This window comes from Notolepis coatsorum, assembly GCF_963971535.1.
Source record: "Notolepis coatsorum genome assembly, chromosome: 20".
In the NCBI taxonomy this organism is placed as follows: Eukaryota; Metazoa; Chordata; class Actinopteri; order Aulopiformes; family Paralepididae; genus Notolepis; species Notolepis coatsorum.
In genome coordinates, this window is record NC_140184.1 from 11,956,812 (window position 1) to 11,974,900 (window position 18,089).

At 43.5% G+C, this 18,089-nt stretch overlaps 1 protein-coding gene across 1 annotated transcript in view; it reads right to left on the bottom strand.

Annotated features, from left to right (window-relative positions):
* Positions 1 to 1,245: 1,245 nt before the first annotated feature.
* The window catches only part of gch1 (GTP cyclohydrolase 1), a 35,488-nt gene continuing 18,644 nt past the window's right edge, over positions 1,246 to 18,089 (bottom strand). Inside the window, exons 4-6 of the mRNA XM_084337360.1 lie at positions 7,539 to 7,570; positions 6,803 to 6,887; positions 1,246 to 5,967 (exon numbers count right to left, since the gene is read on the bottom strand). Of these exons, the coding sequence (XP_084193486.1) occupies positions 5,841 to 5,967; positions 6,803 to 6,887; positions 7,539 to 7,570 (244 nt within the window). The 3' untranslated portion in view covers positions 1,246 to 5,840. The remainder of the gene's footprint in view (positions 5,968 to 6,802; positions 6,888 to 7,538; positions 7,571 to 18,089) is intronic.

Sequence of the window (18,089 nt, forward strand, 5' to 3'; positions counted from 1 at the left end):
TGTATATAATGTAAATATCTGTAGATGACAGCAGACATCTACTCTGACGGATCTATAGATCTTAAAAGAGGAGACAGCCAGTGTGTGTTTCCACGTTAGACGGTGATGGAGCCACAGAGCAGGGTGTGTGAGTGATAGAGCCAAGGTCATCGGCCGAGGTGTTAACATCAACAGCGATAGCAGGCTGCTGGTAGGGGAAGTATCAACACTGTTGCTATAGTAACAGTTAAGAGAGAGCCATTGCTATGGCTCACAGCCGCTGCTAGGGAAATACACTCCATAGCTGGGGGTTCTTCCGGGTTGAGTCAGACTAGGACACAAAGCTGACACGTAGGGACGTTGAGAGAGAGACAGCAGAGATCCCCTTTCACCCTCCGATAGCCGGAGGGTGGGGGAAGGGAATACCACGAGATTCCTAGCCTCGGCTAACAGGGAAGGCTTTTGGCTAACCACTAGGCCTCAACCAAGTTCGAACTGATAGCAGGAGAGACCGGTAGATTTAAGGAATTCAATAGACCTTCAAAGACTTTTCCGAACTGTTTTCCATCTGGTACAGAGGCTATGTTTATAGAAAAAACTTCAACCTCAAGGAAAGGTATCACGTTTCCAGTGTGTCGTTTTCTTCTGAGTCGGATGCATTACCGGGGAGAGAAAGAGGGTGCCAGCCAGTACAAGGAGTAAGGTATAAACAACACAACGCAGACATCACGGTAAACAGAGAGATTACTGGCTGAGGACCCGATTATCCAACACCCTGGAAGAGGAATAATGGTACAGTGTGATGGATCACGGTTTATGTGGGTTTTTATTTTAGTTTATTCTAAGGTGCTTTGGCTTTATTTCGTCTTTCTGTGAGACAGCTGTCTATTTCATCTTTCTGTGAGGGACATCTGTCAATCACTGGCCTCTGCAGTTAATTGCCATGAGGCATGGCAGGTGTGTGGGCTTGATTGCTACCTGATTGGTGTCAGGTGTGCAGTGCCTTGAAGTAGGCTTGGTTGACTGTGTTCGGATGCTTGTCCATTTCATGTTTTTCCTCAATAGTAGAGGAGTGTCTCAAGCTCATGATTCTAGGGTTTTCTCTGTCTACAGTGCTGTTGGTTTTTCTTGTTGTTTTCAACTGCTAGGCAGTGGTGGTTCCTACACCCCCCCCCCCCAATCCTGACACAGAGCCATCCCCTGGAAGAGGAATAACAGCACAGAGCCACTGTTTAGTGTCACACATATATATTTATTGTCCTTTAATAATAAAAAGTCTTGGAAATGAGCACAGTTATGAAGTTACAACGGGAGTGAAGGGTACCTTCCCAACAAGGCCACGGATATGTCACAGTCTAGTCTAGTCATCTACAGGGCTCACCCCCCCCCCCCCCCACATAGAGTACATACACCCAATGAACCAATTATACACCAAGCTTAACCTCCCAGAAACTTACAATTAATCAAATGTATGGATATACTGTAGCTATACAATACAATATCAGCACAGATGTCCTCTGGCCCACACTATTCAATATCTGTATTCCGTTTGTTCTGCTAGAACCAGTGTGGTAGTGAAAGGGTTAACCTTCTGTAGTGTGGTAGTGAAAGGGTTAACTCTTTGTCGTGGGGCAGTGAAAGGGTTAACCTTCTGTTGTGGGGCAGTGAAAGGGTTAACCATTTTTGGTAGTGTGGCAGTGAAAGGGTTAAACGTATAATAAATGAATGCACAGTAGTCCTGTGTAAAGTGCAGAATATGGTTGGATATTGAAACATTAATAGTCAAATAGTAAATGTAATAGTAATACAAAAGAAACAAAATTAATAGTAAATATAAATACAGACAGGTTTTCTTTCTTTTTCTGTGAAGCTACTGTAAAGGTTAGAGTTACTATGACACATAATATCAGCAAGGCTGTTCCATAGAGGGGCTATCTAGAGGAACACCACTCAAATTAAAACTTAAAATTATGTTATTTATTTCCATTTCTTAAGACAGTTCAATCAAAAGGTATGAACATGAGCTCCTCTCTCTCCCAAAGCCAGAAGCCAGAGAAGTAAGAATCAAACGCGTGACGTCATCAGGTATAAAGTCTGGAGCTGCTCCTTTGATTATGAATGCTTTTCATATATCCACAAAATATTTCAAATATATATATTTGAAATATATTTCATATGATTTTGTGGACCCACAGAATGTTTGTTTTCTTTTTTTTATATCCAAAATTAGCTTCATTCTATAGTAGTGTTCTCTGGAACAGAAGGTGTGCCTCTGAACTCAGAACGTTCCCCTGGGTGTCTCTCAGTGTCGTCTCTAAAATCCTTCCCAATTCATTGCCTCTGGAGCAGCTTCAGACGTTGTACTTGATGACATCACACGTTTGAGTTTTAGCCCTCTCAGACCAGATAAATAACACGTATGAATTCAGAAATTGGGTGTAGTTCCCCTTTAAAGAGGGGTGTACACTTAACAGTACACACTACAAGCACACATGTGCACACGCACTTTCCAAAGATTCTTGTTACTGTATAGTTTCAGTTGATTGTACATACCTATTAGAATGTCCTTAATAATACATGCATCTTAAACATACTGTAAATCTGATGGGATTAGTGCAATTTATAATGCACTATAATAATTAATCATTAAATGTTTCATGTTTTTTTTTATATATTTTGGTCTAGAATTTCAATACATTTGAGTGATTCATACATTTCGTGAAGATATCACTCTCACGTAGTTTTCGACTGTATGTGCTGCACTGTACTAACAACAGTCGGCTGAGCACACAGCAGGGCCTGGTGTCCCTAAGGCAGACTGGCACCATTGCTTTTCATACCAAACACTATAGGTCCCTTTCACAGCAGGAAAACACAGGTGAGACTAATAACATGAATTATGGTTCTGTTCCACTCTGGAGTGCTGGGGCCAGGACCCTCTGCCTGCTCACCGGAGTGCTGGGGCCAGGACCCTGGCATTGTGCCTGCCTGCTCACCGGAGTGCTGGGGCCAGGACCCTCTGCCTGCTCACTGGAGTGGCTCTGGCACAACCGGAATCGAATGGAACCGTAATTCATGTCATTATTTACACCTGTGTTTAATTTGACCTGCTATGACGTGTCAAAACGGGCCACTGTGAAAAGGGTCCTTTCTTTTTTTAGAGAAATCTGTCGTCTAATATTCATCACGTTACAGTATATTTTAAAGAGACTCCTCTGTTTATACAATGTCGACTTACTGTCTAGCTAATATCTCAAGAGAGAAATTCAATTGAAATAGTATTTCTGCAAAAGCAACGATTTCTTTTCTGATTCATTGATGAAATTGATATTAAGACTCTTGGTGGTAAATGCAGCCCATAGTGCAAGACACTCTTCAGTATTTAAATACTAAAATATATCATCTGTAATGCCGTCCAACAGCAACCCTTAGGCAAAAGAGCAATGTTTGGTATTGCACTTTGTTAAATTTTTTGTTTTGGTCTGATGTAACTTGTAACTAATTATACTGTGAATTTCTCCAGACCACTCTTGGTAGAGCCTGAGGTGTGGTCAGCAGTAGCAACCACTCCCCTATACCCACTGAAATCCAATCCACACGTCAGACAAAAGCGCAGTACCACGTTGTCATCTTTTCCCTAGAGGTCGCTGTTTGACGACATTACAGATTCTACCTTTAAATCATATGTTTCAATATGGTGAAAGACAATGATAATGATACTGCATGAAGTCTAGCTTGGTAATCTGCCACTGCAGCCTGTAGGCCTCTGAAATATCCATGACTACTAAAAACTAAGCTCACTGAGTTCAATGACTTTGCCCAATTATTTTTATGTGTGACTGATTAACAATTCATGTGAAGCATGCTCCATTTTCTTGGCATCAGTGGCAATGTAGCGTATTTGACCCAAAAAGGGTTCTGATTCCAAGCGTAAAGGACACTTGTTCAGGGAGTTCAACGTCTATCTGTCTCTCTGATCAAACTAACACCATAGAGCTCCCTCTGTGGTTCTGATCAAACTAACACCATAGAGCTCCCTCTGTGGTTCTGATCAAACTAAGAGCATAGAGCTCCCTCTGTGGTTCTGATCAAACTAAGAGCATAGAGCTCCCTCTGTGGTTCTGATCAAACTAAGACCATAGAGCTCCCTCTGTCTCTCTGATCAAACTAACACCATAGAGCTCCCTCTGTGGTTCTGATCAAACTAAGAGCATAGAGCTCCCTCTGTGGTTCTGATCAAACTAAGAGCATAGAGCTCCCTCTGTGGTTCTGATCAAACTAAGAGCATAGAGCTCCCTCTGTGGTTCTGATCAAACTAAGACCATAGAGCTCCCTCTGTCTCTCTGATCAAACTAAGAGCATAAAGCTCCCTCTGTGGTTCTGATCAAACTAAGACCATAGAGCTCCCTCTGTGGTTCTGATCAAACTTAAGAGCATATAGCTCCCTCTGTGGTTCTGATCAAACTAAGAGCATAGAGCTCCCTCTGTGGTTCTGATCAAACTAAGAGCATAGAGCTCCCTCTGTGGTTCTGATCAAACTAAGAGCATAGAGCTCCCTCTGTGGTTCTGATCAAACTAAGAGCATAGAGCTCCCTCTGTGGTTCTGATCAAACTAAGAGCATAGAGCTCCCTCTGTGGGTCTGGGGGTATTTCCTCTATGGCTGTAGCCTCTGTGAAAACAGCCACAATTATTTTACTATGCAACACAGAAAACCAAGGTTCTCTGAAACCATCTTGCCGTTGCATAGACATCTTGACACCTGGAGTAGAAAAGATATATAGTGCTTCTATGTTGAAACTAAGGAAGCTAAATAGGGGAGACATTGGGGTGTAAACACATGCGCAGTTAAAAGCTGTCTGTATTTCCATATACGACTTCGCCACTGGGTGACTCCAATAGCCATCAGCCTTGTTTTGAAACCAGGAAATTATGATTAATAATCAACAGGGTTTAAAACAGGGTTCAAAACCTAACAACCAAATGCCCCTATGTTGATTTTATGTTAAATCTATACAACTGTGTTATTACCTCAGAGAACCATGGTAAAGAAAAATCAATATTGTAGCTAATCCACACATACACAGGTATACACCGCTTTTTCTATGCAAACTGCGTTTTAGGTCACTGAAAAGAAATACACGATGTGTTGGCGTGGGGGCGGGTGAAACCGGAGCGTATGGAACACTCATGACTAAAGGCCCTGTCCACACATATACAGATATTATGGAGTATTTTATCTCACCAGGCCCACGGAGAGTTCCCTGCAGCCGCCGTCCAGGTGATTCTAGCCCGTGGGCGTGTGCCGAATAATCGGTTATTCGTTCGGACCGCCCACCAACTAACCAACCGTGACAAAGTGAAGTTGTGCACGCCCCCTAATTAATAATTGATTGAAATAAAAACAATAAACACCAAAAGGACAAAGTCTAAAGTAAACACGCCGTGAATAAACACAACTCTTTCCATGAAGAGCACAGTATTCTCACGGCAGGTAAAGGCCGACAGTACTTTCACAACAAGATCTTTGATTCAGACGCACGGCTGAGTTGTCCCAAAATGACGGGGCGATGAGTTGTGCAAAAGGGCAGGTCAAGGACGCAGAAAGCACAGATATAGAGTGGGCGACAGACAAAGTGCATGTACGCACACACGTGCATATACACACAGGCACGCTTACACACAGATGGACGTGCACACGCACACACACACACACACACACACACACAGGTTACACGGCAGACTGCCAGCACAGATGGGTCACCCTGCGCAACAGGAGCAGTGAAAGAGAGGAAGAAAGAGAGATTAGAAACGGATAGGTTTTTTTTCGTCAGGCAGCAGTAAGGACAGCCCGTCGGGTCCTTCAGCTCCTGATGAGAGTGAGGAACTCGTCTCGTGTCTTGGGGTCCTCACGGAACACTCCTAGCATGGTGCTGGTGACTGTCTTACTGTTCATCTTCTGAACCCCACGCATCACCATGCACATGTGACTAGAGGAGAGGAGAGGAGGAGGGGAGGGGAGGAGAGGAGGGGAGGAGAGGAGGAGAGGGGAGGAGAGGAGAGGAGGGGAGGAGAGGAGGAGAGGGGAGGAGAGGAGAGGAGGAGGGGAGGGGAGGAGAGGAGGAGGGGAGGGGAGGAGGAGGGGAGGGGAGGAGAGGAGGGGAGGAGAGGAGGAGAGGGGAGGAGAGGAGAGGAGAGGAGGGGAGGGGAGGAGAGGAGGGGAGGAGAGGAGAGGAGGGGAGGAGAGGAGGAGAGGGGAGGAGAGGAGAGGAGGGGAGGGGAGGAGAGGAGAGGAGGGGAGGGGAGGAGATGGGAGGAGAGGAGGGGAGGGGAGGAGAGAAGATGAGAGGATGAGGAGAGGGGAGTAGAAGAGAGAAGAGGAGAGGATGAGGAGAGAAGTGGAGAGGGGAAGGGAGAGGAGGGGAGGATGAGGAGAGGGGAGGAGAGGAGGGGAGAGCAGAGGAGGGTAAGAGGATGAGGATAGGAGGGGAGATGATGAGGAGAGGGAGAGGAGAGGAGAGGAGAGGAGAGGAGAGGAGAGGAGCGAAGAGGAGAGGAGAGTGAGAGGAGAGGAGAGTAAGAGAAAATAAAGGTCAATAGATGCTTTGGATAAAAGCAGCTAAACGACTAAATGTAAATGTAAATATTGATGAGACATTCTACATAAAAGTAAAGGTAAAAAAAAATTACTTGAATAAAAAATATTGGCTTATAAGTATTTCAGTATATCGGATGTTTGTGTTTTTTCCATAATGTTATGACGTCTCTTACTTTTTACAACATGACTGGACAATCAAGGACAACAACATTAGTGAGTAGACCTACGTTGCTTCAATAACAACTCCGACCCCCGCAGGCTGCAAGGCCTCCGTGATCGCCACAGCAATTTGTTTGGTCAACCGCTCTTGAACTGTGGACAGACAAACAGGTGGACAAAGACATGAATCATTTGCAGAACAACCTGAGACGAGAAAGACCCTCAAAATGGACACTCCATGGTAATGATACTGAAGATAGATTAGATTAGATTCAAATGTATTGTCGTTATGCAGCAACGAAAGTACAGTACAATGAAAAGAAGTTTGGCATCCAACCAGAGTGCAAATGTAACAGTAAAGTGCAATAGTAATATACAATGTACAGGTGATTAAACTGGGTATAAAATATATAAATCAGTACTACAGAGTAATAGTGCTAATCAGATGTATGTACGGAGTTGTAGTATTAATATGTACAGTGGTACAGGTATAAATACACTATGGTAGTAAGTCATACTGGCCAGCAACATAACTAGTAAGAGTAGGTAAGGCGTATGTAGGCCTACAGATAGATATAGTATATCTACATATATGTAAAAAATATTATATGCAGGTATGTACAGACAGATGTGGATATATATATGGTAAGAATAAATAAATATATACAGTATATACACCATTATTGTACATGCTATCATACAGAGTTATATGGGTTATTTGCAGGTGTATAAGTAGGTATATAGAAGGATTATAATTATGCAGGTATATGAATTAATAAATTAATGAAAAGTATTCATGGGTACCTTGGAGCCGACGGCTGTAGATTTCAACAATCCTAAGGGAAAGTATGGAGAGAAACCATTTTTTAGTCAAGTTTTGAGAACTGTAAGTAACTGACAACATGACAAAGAGGGGGTTAGGCAGTCTACACTGACAGACAATACAGAGAGTTAGTGAGATCTCTCTGACCACAACACACACACACACACACTGACAGACAATACAGAGAGTTAGTGAGATCTCTCTGACCACAACACACACACACACACACACTGACAGACAATACAGAGAGTTAGTGAGATCTCTCTGACCACAACACACACACACACTGACAGACAATACAGAGAGTTAGTGAGATCTCTCTGACCACAACACACACACACACACACACACACACACTGACAGACAATACAGAGAGTTAGTGAGATCTCTCTGACCACAACACACACACACACACACTGACAGACAATACAGAGAGTTAGTGAGATCTCTCTGACCACAACACACACACACACACTGACAGACAATACAGAGAGTTAGTGAGATCTCTCTGACCACAACACACACACACACACACACACACTGACAGACAATACAGAGAGTTAGTGAGATCTCTCTGACCACAACACACACACACACACAGACAGACAGACAATACAGAGAGTTAGTGACATCTCTCTGACCACAACAGACAGACAGACAGACAATACAGAGAGTTAGTGACATCTCTCTGACCACAACAGACACACACACACACACTGTACATACACACACATAAATTAAAGTGAAAAACCCAGTCACTGCTGTACTAAAGCACTGGGCTGTAATCTCACAACAGACCAAACCTTCCCCTTTTCAAGCTCATCCACTTCCGCCGATCAGAACCTGGTCTAGTGAGGAACCTGGTCTAGTGAGGGACCTGGTCTAGTGAGGGACCTGGTCTAGTGAGGAACCTGGTCTAGTGAGGAACCTGGTCTAGTGAGAGACCTGGTCTAGTGAGGAACCTGGTCTAGTGAGGGACCTGGTCTAGTGAGGAACCTGGTCTAGTGAGAGACCTGGTCTAGTGAGGAACCTGGTCTAGTGAGAGACCTGGTCTAGTGAGGGACCTGGTCTAGTGAGGAACCTGGTCTAGTGAGAGACCTGGTCTAGTGAGGGACCTGGTCTAGTGAGGAACCTGATCTAGTGAGGAACCTGGTCTAGTGAGGAACCTGATCTAGTGAGGAACCTGGTCTAGTGAGGAACCTGGTCTAGTGAGGAACCTGGTCTAGTGAGAGACCTGGTCTAGTGAGGAACCTGGTCTAGTGAGGGACCTGGTCTAGTGAGGAACCTGGTCTAGTGAGAAAACTGGTCTAGTGAGGAACCTGGTCTAGTGAGAGACCTGGTCTAGTGAGGAACCTGGTCTAGTGAGAGACCTGGTCTAGTGAGAAAACTGGTCTAGTGAGGAACCTGGTCTAGTGAGAAAACTGGTCTAGTGAGGAACCTGGTCTAGTGAGAAAACTGGTCTAGTGAGGAACCTGGTCTAGTGAGGAACCTGGTCTAGTGAGGAACCTGGTCTAGTGAGGAACCTGCTACTGGTCCTCCTCCACCACGAGCAAGCAGCTCAGATGAGAAATAGAGTGACGTATCAACAGAAGCAGTTGAAAGAAGAAGAATCGTGGTTGTGTATCGAGAGAGAAAAAAAGAAAGTGAAAGATACTTCAAAGACAACAAGTGTATCTTCTGGAGTGGCAGGGAGAGAGACGCTTCAGTGCACTCCTCTCCATGGCCTTCTCTTCAAGCACACACTGATAAGAGAGGTCTTCTCTCCAGTCAATCAGCTGGACGGGACGCGTGTATGAAGGTGTGGAGGGACACGGAAGCATCGGTTGTGTGTTTATATGTTTGTGTGTATAATGGATGTGTGTGTGTGTGTGTGTGTGTGTGTGTGCGTGTGTGTGTGTGTGCGTGTGTGTGTAGGTGTGTGTGTGTGTGTGTGTGCGTGTGTGTGTGTGTGTGCGTGTGTGTGTAGGTGTGTGTGTGTGTGTGCGTGTGTGCATGACAAGACAGTACTCGGTCATTATAGGGTTATAGAAAGTACTAAGCTTGAGGTATTTGGGTCAGGTAAGATCAGAGTCTTCTAACAAACAAACACACACACACACACACACACCTTTTAATCAGCTTAATGAGACACAAACACGCATCTAAATTATGCAACAAAACTATTTGAACAAACACACAGACACATTCAGCACATTTTTGTTGGAGAACTCCAAGTCATCTATTTTTTATGACGTTGATGAAATTAATAAAGTCACCTCGTTATCCAATGCAGATATATTTTATATTTTCTTTTATAAATTCCTGAAACTGCTGTGTTTTAACATATTTTGTTTGTTTGTTTTCTGTTTCAGCTTCCTTTTGTGTAAACGATACAGTTATGATACAGTGTATCAATTGTGTATTGATTGTCATAACACTTTATAATAACCATTATAATACATGGTAAATTGATAGTTAATCAAACTTTAGTAAATTGTTAACTAACAATACATTTATATATACATACTTTTATGAATCTGTTTATTAGCATTTTATGTTATTTACAAACCTTTAAAAAAAATGTATGAATAAAACATGGGACAGAACACACTGGGATTGATAGTTTTATCGGTTTACTAATGATGTGTAAATGTTATAATTTATGTTATTATTTATTTGAGCTCTGTTACATATTCTATTCCACTGCATTTCTATTCTTATTTTATTCTAATTTAGTGTGTATATTCTACTACAGTCCTGCACAAGTGTACAGCCCTGTCCTATATTATATATTATATTGTATTTTATTCTACTTTAATTGTCTGTTAATGTTGGTGCACCAAATGACCAAGACAAATTCCTTGTATGTGCAAGCTTACTTGGCAATAAAGACTTTTCTGATTCTGATTCTATTCTGATTCAACCATTGGCATTGTTGTCAGACAAGATGCCAAACTGAAACAACTTTTCCATAACTTCCTGGTGGCTGGGGTGCTGATGGTGTTTGCCAATACAGGGCAAGAATAAGGATTCTTTGTAGCTGACAGATTGTCAGAAAACCTGTCTTGCAAATACTACCAGTCTACTAAACTCTATCAGTCTACTAAACCCTATCACTTCAGAATCTCTTCCTGGACAAAGTTCCCCTTTGTATACCTGTGAACCATTAAAACTCACTGGAATATTAATTTGATTTATTATACAATTAATGCCATGCTCTACCCATAGACATAAACAGGAAATTAAACCCCTATCCCTGGCAGTTTTAGTGCCTTGCTCTACCCATTGAGCTACACTGTGAATGGAACCCCTAACCCTTGCCGTGTTAGTAAGTATGATACAATTAATTAAATTATTCATTTCAATAGGTGTAGGATATAAAATGCCATAATTATGGATAGAAAACATCAACTATGGTATGACACCTTTCTTTCATTAATTCGCCCTCTCAAGAACCTTACATCGCTGTAGCTGAGTGAAGAACTCAAAAACTCAGGGAATTGAACCCCCAAACCTTGCTTGTGAGAATGCATATTGTGAGTGGGTTTTCTTCAGCAAAAAACGTCAAAGACGTACTCTATATTCACCTTTTAAGGTGAGACACCCCAGGTGAATAGGCAAATAATATTTTTTTTGTTGATTTTGAGATTTTGTTATATTTTGCTTCCTAAACATGTCTTCTATGAAACTAGTGACAATAAAACATCAATAACACACATTTAGTTGTTTATTTTACTTCATTTTGCCTCATTGCATCCATAAATGTGCACATATTTAATGGGGAAGTGCCTCATTTGCATATATAAACATAAAATTCTGAAAACTTGCAATATATTTTTTCTTAGTTTATATGTACATAACAAACTGGGAAAGTTTCATAGTGATATCTATTCAAATATTTTTTGCCTATTAGGGGGTACTACACTGTACTACACTGTTTGTAGCCTGTGTGTAGTTCTGTTCAGTTCAATAACATCATTATTATTATTATTATTCAGTTATCAGGCATGTGTTTAGGTTGTCTATTACTAATGGTTTGATTAGGTATTGTGTTTGTAAATAGCTGTTTCAAAAAAAAATGATGGCATTTTACAATACAGAACTTTGAAGGCGTTTTCCCAAAAATTTGTTTTAAGAGTTTTTCCTCATACTCTGAGCCAGAAATCTCCACTTCAGTAGCACTCACATACACCAAACCTTCCAGTTCTATTCATATCTATGTTCTGAAGGTATTTACAGAAGGGTTTGTTGATATCGCATTCATACCCTGATTTATATCACATTTTATTCATAAAAACATATTTTCTGATTTATGGAGTGATAAAAAGAGATATCCAAAATCCCCTCTGTAATAACCTTTGGCTCTAATATGTCAACAAAATGAAACTATAATTTTGAAAATGTATCCAATGTTCAGATTTCTGTCCTGGAATTATATGCAAATTAGTGCATAGATCATGTAGATCATGCCTCATTTGCATATTTAAACATACAATTTCAGAAAACTTGTAATACAAAAAAGTCTTGTCTTAATATAAGTAATCAACTGGGGAAGTTTCATTGTCATATCTATTAGTTACATTTTTTACCCTATTCACCTGTAGTGTCTCGCCTTAAACACCACACACCACGTAAATCCACAAACATCATATAGAATCCCTGCATGCTATAATATCAGAGGTGCATTTATTTTAAGAATAATTCATCCTCTACACTGAAAACAGGTAAGATAAGATAAGATGTTAGCATGTCGTCCTTGTGGTGACTACTGTGACTTTCATGGGTTTAAGTCCCTGTACTGCACGCTCATTCTGCCATATCTAAATGACTGTGTGGAGGTTTGGGGTAATACCTACAGTACAAGAGCACCCTACAGGCAATAATTACCATGCAAAAAAGAGCCATCAGAATAGTGAATAATGTAGGATATTATGAACACACCAATGGACTATTTTTTAAATCACAGACACTGAAATTTAGGGATTTAGTGGAATTTAAAACTGCACAAATGGTGTATAAAGCAAGACATAATTTACTACCAGGCAACATCCAAAAGATTTTCATAGATAGAGAAGGGGGATATAACTTAAGAGGGAGACTTAACTTAAAACAGCCGACTGTACACACCACTATAAAAAGCATGTAGTGACAAAATGACATTGTGGTTAGAAGTGGTGGAGAAAATAAAAGCTAGCATATAATGGTAATGTCTGGTTAGGAGCGAGGGAAAATGGATGGATTATCCAATGGGGGGTCCGGAAGGGGGGGGTACGAGCTGAGCATATGTGTGTAGGTTTTTAGATAACAGGTATTAAGGGTATATCCTATATAAGACAATTAACTAAAATGTGATTTCATTGGATGTGCACTGACAACTAATGCTTGTATATCTTATCGTGTGTTGTCATGTTTGTTTATGTGTTTGTTTAAAAAATTATAAAAAAATAAAATACAAAAAAAAAGCATGTGCATATCTGTCTGTGGGGTGAAGTTGTGGAATCGTCTACCAGAGGAGTTAAAAGAAAGTAAATGTTACGAAGGGTCAGATTAAACCGAATATATATATTTATTGCTTGAGATCCCATGTATACTATTTGTATCTCGTTTGATATCCCTTGTATATTCTTTGTACATATACACGGAATATCCCTTTACCTGGTACAGGACAGACCATAATATTCGTTCTCCTATTGGAAGTGATCCCCTAGGCGCCACGGCCATACCCCCAATGTCTAGTTCAAAGTCACCGCTAAGACATGTCTGGACATGCCCGGTTCTGCGCAAGAATACGAGACAGAAATAAGGCTGGTACTAGATTGTTCACCTTACGTATAAATACGTCGCAGGTGGATACAGCAGTATGTTACCCCAATAAGTTGAAGCCTCACACCACGATACAACGTGCTGTGAAGTGGGCCCGTTTTGCCCCAAAATAGAGCCTTGAGACCGCGTGCGAATTGATAGCTGAAGTGTCAGAGTTTAACGCTGTATCGTCGAGTTCGACCTATTCTATTATTAAGTAATAGTCTATTATGTATAGTGCAGGGGTGGCCAACCCGCGGCTCGCGAGCCGCATGCGGCTCTTTGCCTGTCAATGTGCGGCTCTTCCACCCATAAAAAAAATAATTTTTTTTTTTTAATTTTTTTTTTCTTTTTTTTTTTTATGTCACTCATTCCATAAGGACGTAGAATAAACATTTACAATTTTTTTTTAAATGGTCCATTTGCATGTTCTTGGTATCTGAATCTAGGGACATATATGGATCAGTGTCAGAAATAGTGTGTCTGTTACTAGGCTTGAGTAAATTGTAATGAACCAAAGGAGAATATCAATTCTATTGTGAGGTTTTGCCCGCTGCTCACCACCTTTTCTCTGTTTCTTTAAGCCTATACTGTTTATTTTCCCTTCTCACTCACTCTCTCTAGCCCCCACCCTCTCGTTCTTTACTCTCGTTTACTCTCAGTGGCCACACCTGGACTATTATCAATTACCTCTCGCACCTGTGGTGGCAGGCTAATTAGTTCCCCTGTGGGCTTTAAATACCAGGGCTCTTCCCCTCGTTTCGGCGTGGGGTCGTGTTGTATTCATGCTGAGTCATATTCTCTAACATCTAGACTCTTTCGGGAGATCCTCTGGTCTACCAATGCTGTATATGGATTTCTCCAGCCTTGAGATGTTTTGCTCCAGCCTTCGTCTGCTGTCGCCGTAGCCTGTGGAGGAGACTGTTCTGCGCTCCCTGTAACTTCCACGGGAGGCACCCCAGCGTTCCACTGCAGACCCCAGCGCAGCTGTTCGTCCTGACGCACATCTAGACCAACGCGCATCTTCCGGACCCTCGGGCTTGGCACGCTCTCCAGTCACCAGCGCGCAACGCGCATCTGCAAGGGCTTGGCACGCTCTCCAGTCACCAGCGCGCAACGCGCATCTTCAAGGGCTTGGCACGCTCTCCAGTCTCCAGCGCGCAACGCGCATCTTCAAGGGCTTGGCACGCTCTCCAGTCTCCAGCGCGCAACGCGCATCTTCAAGGGCTTGGCACGCTCTCCAGTCTCCAGCGCGCAACGCGCATCTTCCAAAGATCCTCGTGCTTGGCACACTCCTCCTCGCAGACGCACCCCGAGGCGTCTCTCTGTTCCGACGCGCACACCAAGGTGTGGCGCGCACTCTGTTCCTCGGCTCCGACAGCGGCTACCCGGTGGACGACACCCTCGCCACCGCCACTGTTCCGACGCGCACACCAAGGTGTGGCGCGCACTCTGTTCCTCGGCTCCGACAGCGGCTACCCGGTGGACGACACCCTCGCCACCGCCACTGTTCCGACGCGCACACCAAGGTGTGGCGCGCACTCTGTTCCTCGGCTCCGACAGCGGCTACCCGGTGGACGACACCCTCGCCACCGCCACTGTTCCGACGCGCACACCAAGGTGTGGCGCGCACTCTGTTCCTCGGCTCCGACAGCGGCTACCCGGTGGACGACACCCTCGCCACCGCCACTGTTCCGACGCGCACACCAAGGTGTGGCGCGCACTCTGTTCCTCGGCTCCGACAGCGGCTACCCGGTGGACGACACCCTCGCCACCGCCACTGTTCCAGCACTCTGTTCCTCGGCTCCGACAGTCGGCTACCCGGTGGACGACACCCTCGCCACCGCCACTGTTCCAGCACTCTGTTCCTCGGCTCCGACAGCGGCTACCCGGTGGACGACACCCTCGCCACCGCCGCTGTTCCAGCACTCTGTTCCTCGGCTCGGACAGCCAGCCACCCGGTGGCGATGCCCTCGCCCCGCTGCTGTTCCCTGTACCATTACGCATACGCCTGGGTGAGTTTTGATTGTGATGTCACTCATCCAGCGTAATGCCTCTTGCCCCCGTTCCGCTGCTGTTTCCTGTACCATTACGCATACGCCTGGGTGAGTTTTGATTGTGATGTCACTCATCCAGCGTAATGCCTCTTGCCCCCGTCCCGCTGCTGTTCCTGTACCATTACGCATACGCCTGGGTGAGTTTTGATTGTGATGTCACTCATCCAGCGTAATGCCTCTTTTTTGTTCTCACTTAGTTTGTAGTTTGGACATTTCATCTCCCACTCTGTTTTGTTCTCTCGTGGATATTATTTTGGACATTTCATCTCCCACTGTGTGTTTGTTCACACGAAGATAGTATTTACTTTGTTACTTTGTTATTTGGACTGTTCTGCAATCTGCTCTGTTTGTTCCCTTTGAATATTAACCCTCTCCTCTGTTCTGCAGAGCGGCCCAGATGTTTTCCCACCAGTCCCCAGTTCCTCCCTGTCCCCAGCCCGCCTCCGCGGTCCTCTGTCCCCAGTTCCTCCCTGTCCCCAGCCCGCCTCCGCGGGCCTCTGTTCCCTCTGTCACCAGAACCTGGCCCTCTGTTCCCCAGAACCTGTTCCCTATGTCCCCCAGTACCTGTCCCTCTGTCCCTAGTTCTCCCCTCTCTAGTTCCACCTAGTTCCTGGTCCCAAGTCCTCCCCTTCTTGTTCCACCTAGTTCCTTGTCCCTAGTTCTCCTAGTCCCCAGTTCTCCTGTTCCCTAGCTCTCCTTGTCCCGACCTCTCCTAGTCTCTTGTTCCTTTGTCCCTAGGCGTTCCCTTAACCTTCCCCTAGCGTTCCTTACCTTCCCTTAGTGTTCCCCTTATCCAGCTCGCCTCTTAAAGGCACTGTACCTTCCCCTCTTGTTATTTCCAGTATTTTGTTGTTTCTCCCTTAAAGGGACAGTGCCGTTTTTTCCCTGTTTTCAATAAATACCTGTTTCTTGGCTTACCATCATACCTGTCTTGTGTTGTGCGATTGGGGTCGGTTACAAACCATAACATCTATTTAAAAAAAAAATTATCTTTGACTGTAAATAACACCATGCTAAAATTGACCAGACCTGAAAAATCTAAGCAAATGAATAAAGGGAAGATGATTAAACAGAAGGTTTTGTAGATACAGTACTGAATTCTGCCATCTTTTTTATAATGTAAATTTCTCCACCATTCTTCATCATATTGCAACACCGTTTTTTGCAAGACGTTCACAGAAAGGTAGAGAAACTAACTGCGTTCTGTTTTATGGCAATAACGTTCAGGTTTGTGGGAGATAATCCCAAAAAATAAGAGAAATTAAAAAGTAAATCCAGAAGTCAGATGATTGACAGGGGCTGGTGTGAGCTGGGTAGGGTAGTTTTTCGAAATTTGAAAGCCCTGAGTCTCTTCCTTCAAAAGACTACACTCACTTTTGGCTGTGCCACTTCCTCCTCTCAATATGCGCCGGTTTCCGACTCAATGCCCTGAGATTTCTATAATCTTATATTTCACTAATAACAGTTAAAATAATTGGTAAACAAACATAATGCTGAAAATATACACTTTTACTGTATATCTCGGGCTTAAGAGGTTAACCCTGTGAGGCCCAAATTAAAAAGAAATTAGCAACTTCAGAGGCCAGAGGGCGGGACATATAAACACATTTACTATCAAATAGCATTGTGAGGCTGAACAACAGGACCAATTGACTATACATGTGCTTAAAGGGGAACTATCTTATAAATGGCTTTTTTCAGTGTTTACCATTGTTTCTTAGCTATGTGGACTTATATTAATAGGATATATGTCTCTAATTCTCATATTGGCGAATTCTTCCAATTCTCCTCTCACAATATTCACCCTCACTGAACTGAGTCATCTGAAAATGTGCATATCTGTGACGTCAGAGATTTCTCAGCTGCATAATAATGTGGCAGTTGATGTGGCAGTTGGCACCAGGCCACACAGTGGTTGGAGCCCAGCCTCAAAACGGCTTAAGATCTTGAGGTAGAAAAATGCGGTTTTTAGTACTTGATTAGAAATACAAAACAATGCATTTTTTTTGAAAAAAACCTAGGTGTTCCATAGACTCACAGGAATTGTGTAAAAGTGCCCAAATAGTGAAAGAAATAGTAAAATAGTTCCCCTTTAACATTTTTTAAATAAACATTATTTTTTTAAATGGCTAAAAGTGATTTTGTAATTTTGCAACCGTGGGTCTCACAGGGTACTTTTAACCCTGTGAGGCCCAAATAAAAAAGACATTAGCAACTTCAGAGGCCAGAGGGTGAGACCTATAAACACATGAAGGGTGCCGTGACTGAAAAAAAAGGTTGAGAAACGCTGGTATATGGTGTGGCTCTTTGTGGTACCACAGTCATTTATTTGTGGCTCTTAGTCTCTGACTGGTTGGCCACCCCTGGTATAGTGTATCGTGCGGCTACCATTCTACAGTGACCAGCATTACCAACGCTTCCTCGTACCGAGCTAGTGTGCTTATCCAGGCTGGGCGGCTTAACCTGGTGCCGTCATCCGAGGAGCCCTAGACGAGAACCGTGTGGATATGTACACTGGATAACCTACCCCGACGACTACAGAGCCCTTTTCGGCTGGATTATATTTGCTTTGGTCCTGTAGCTGATGGAGCGGAGAATCGTCTACACCCACAACTGTGTGGGATTTACCCTGTGAGGAGCATCGTCGAGCCCGCCTCTAGGACCCCTGAGGCTGGCTAGCTTTCCTCCATGCGG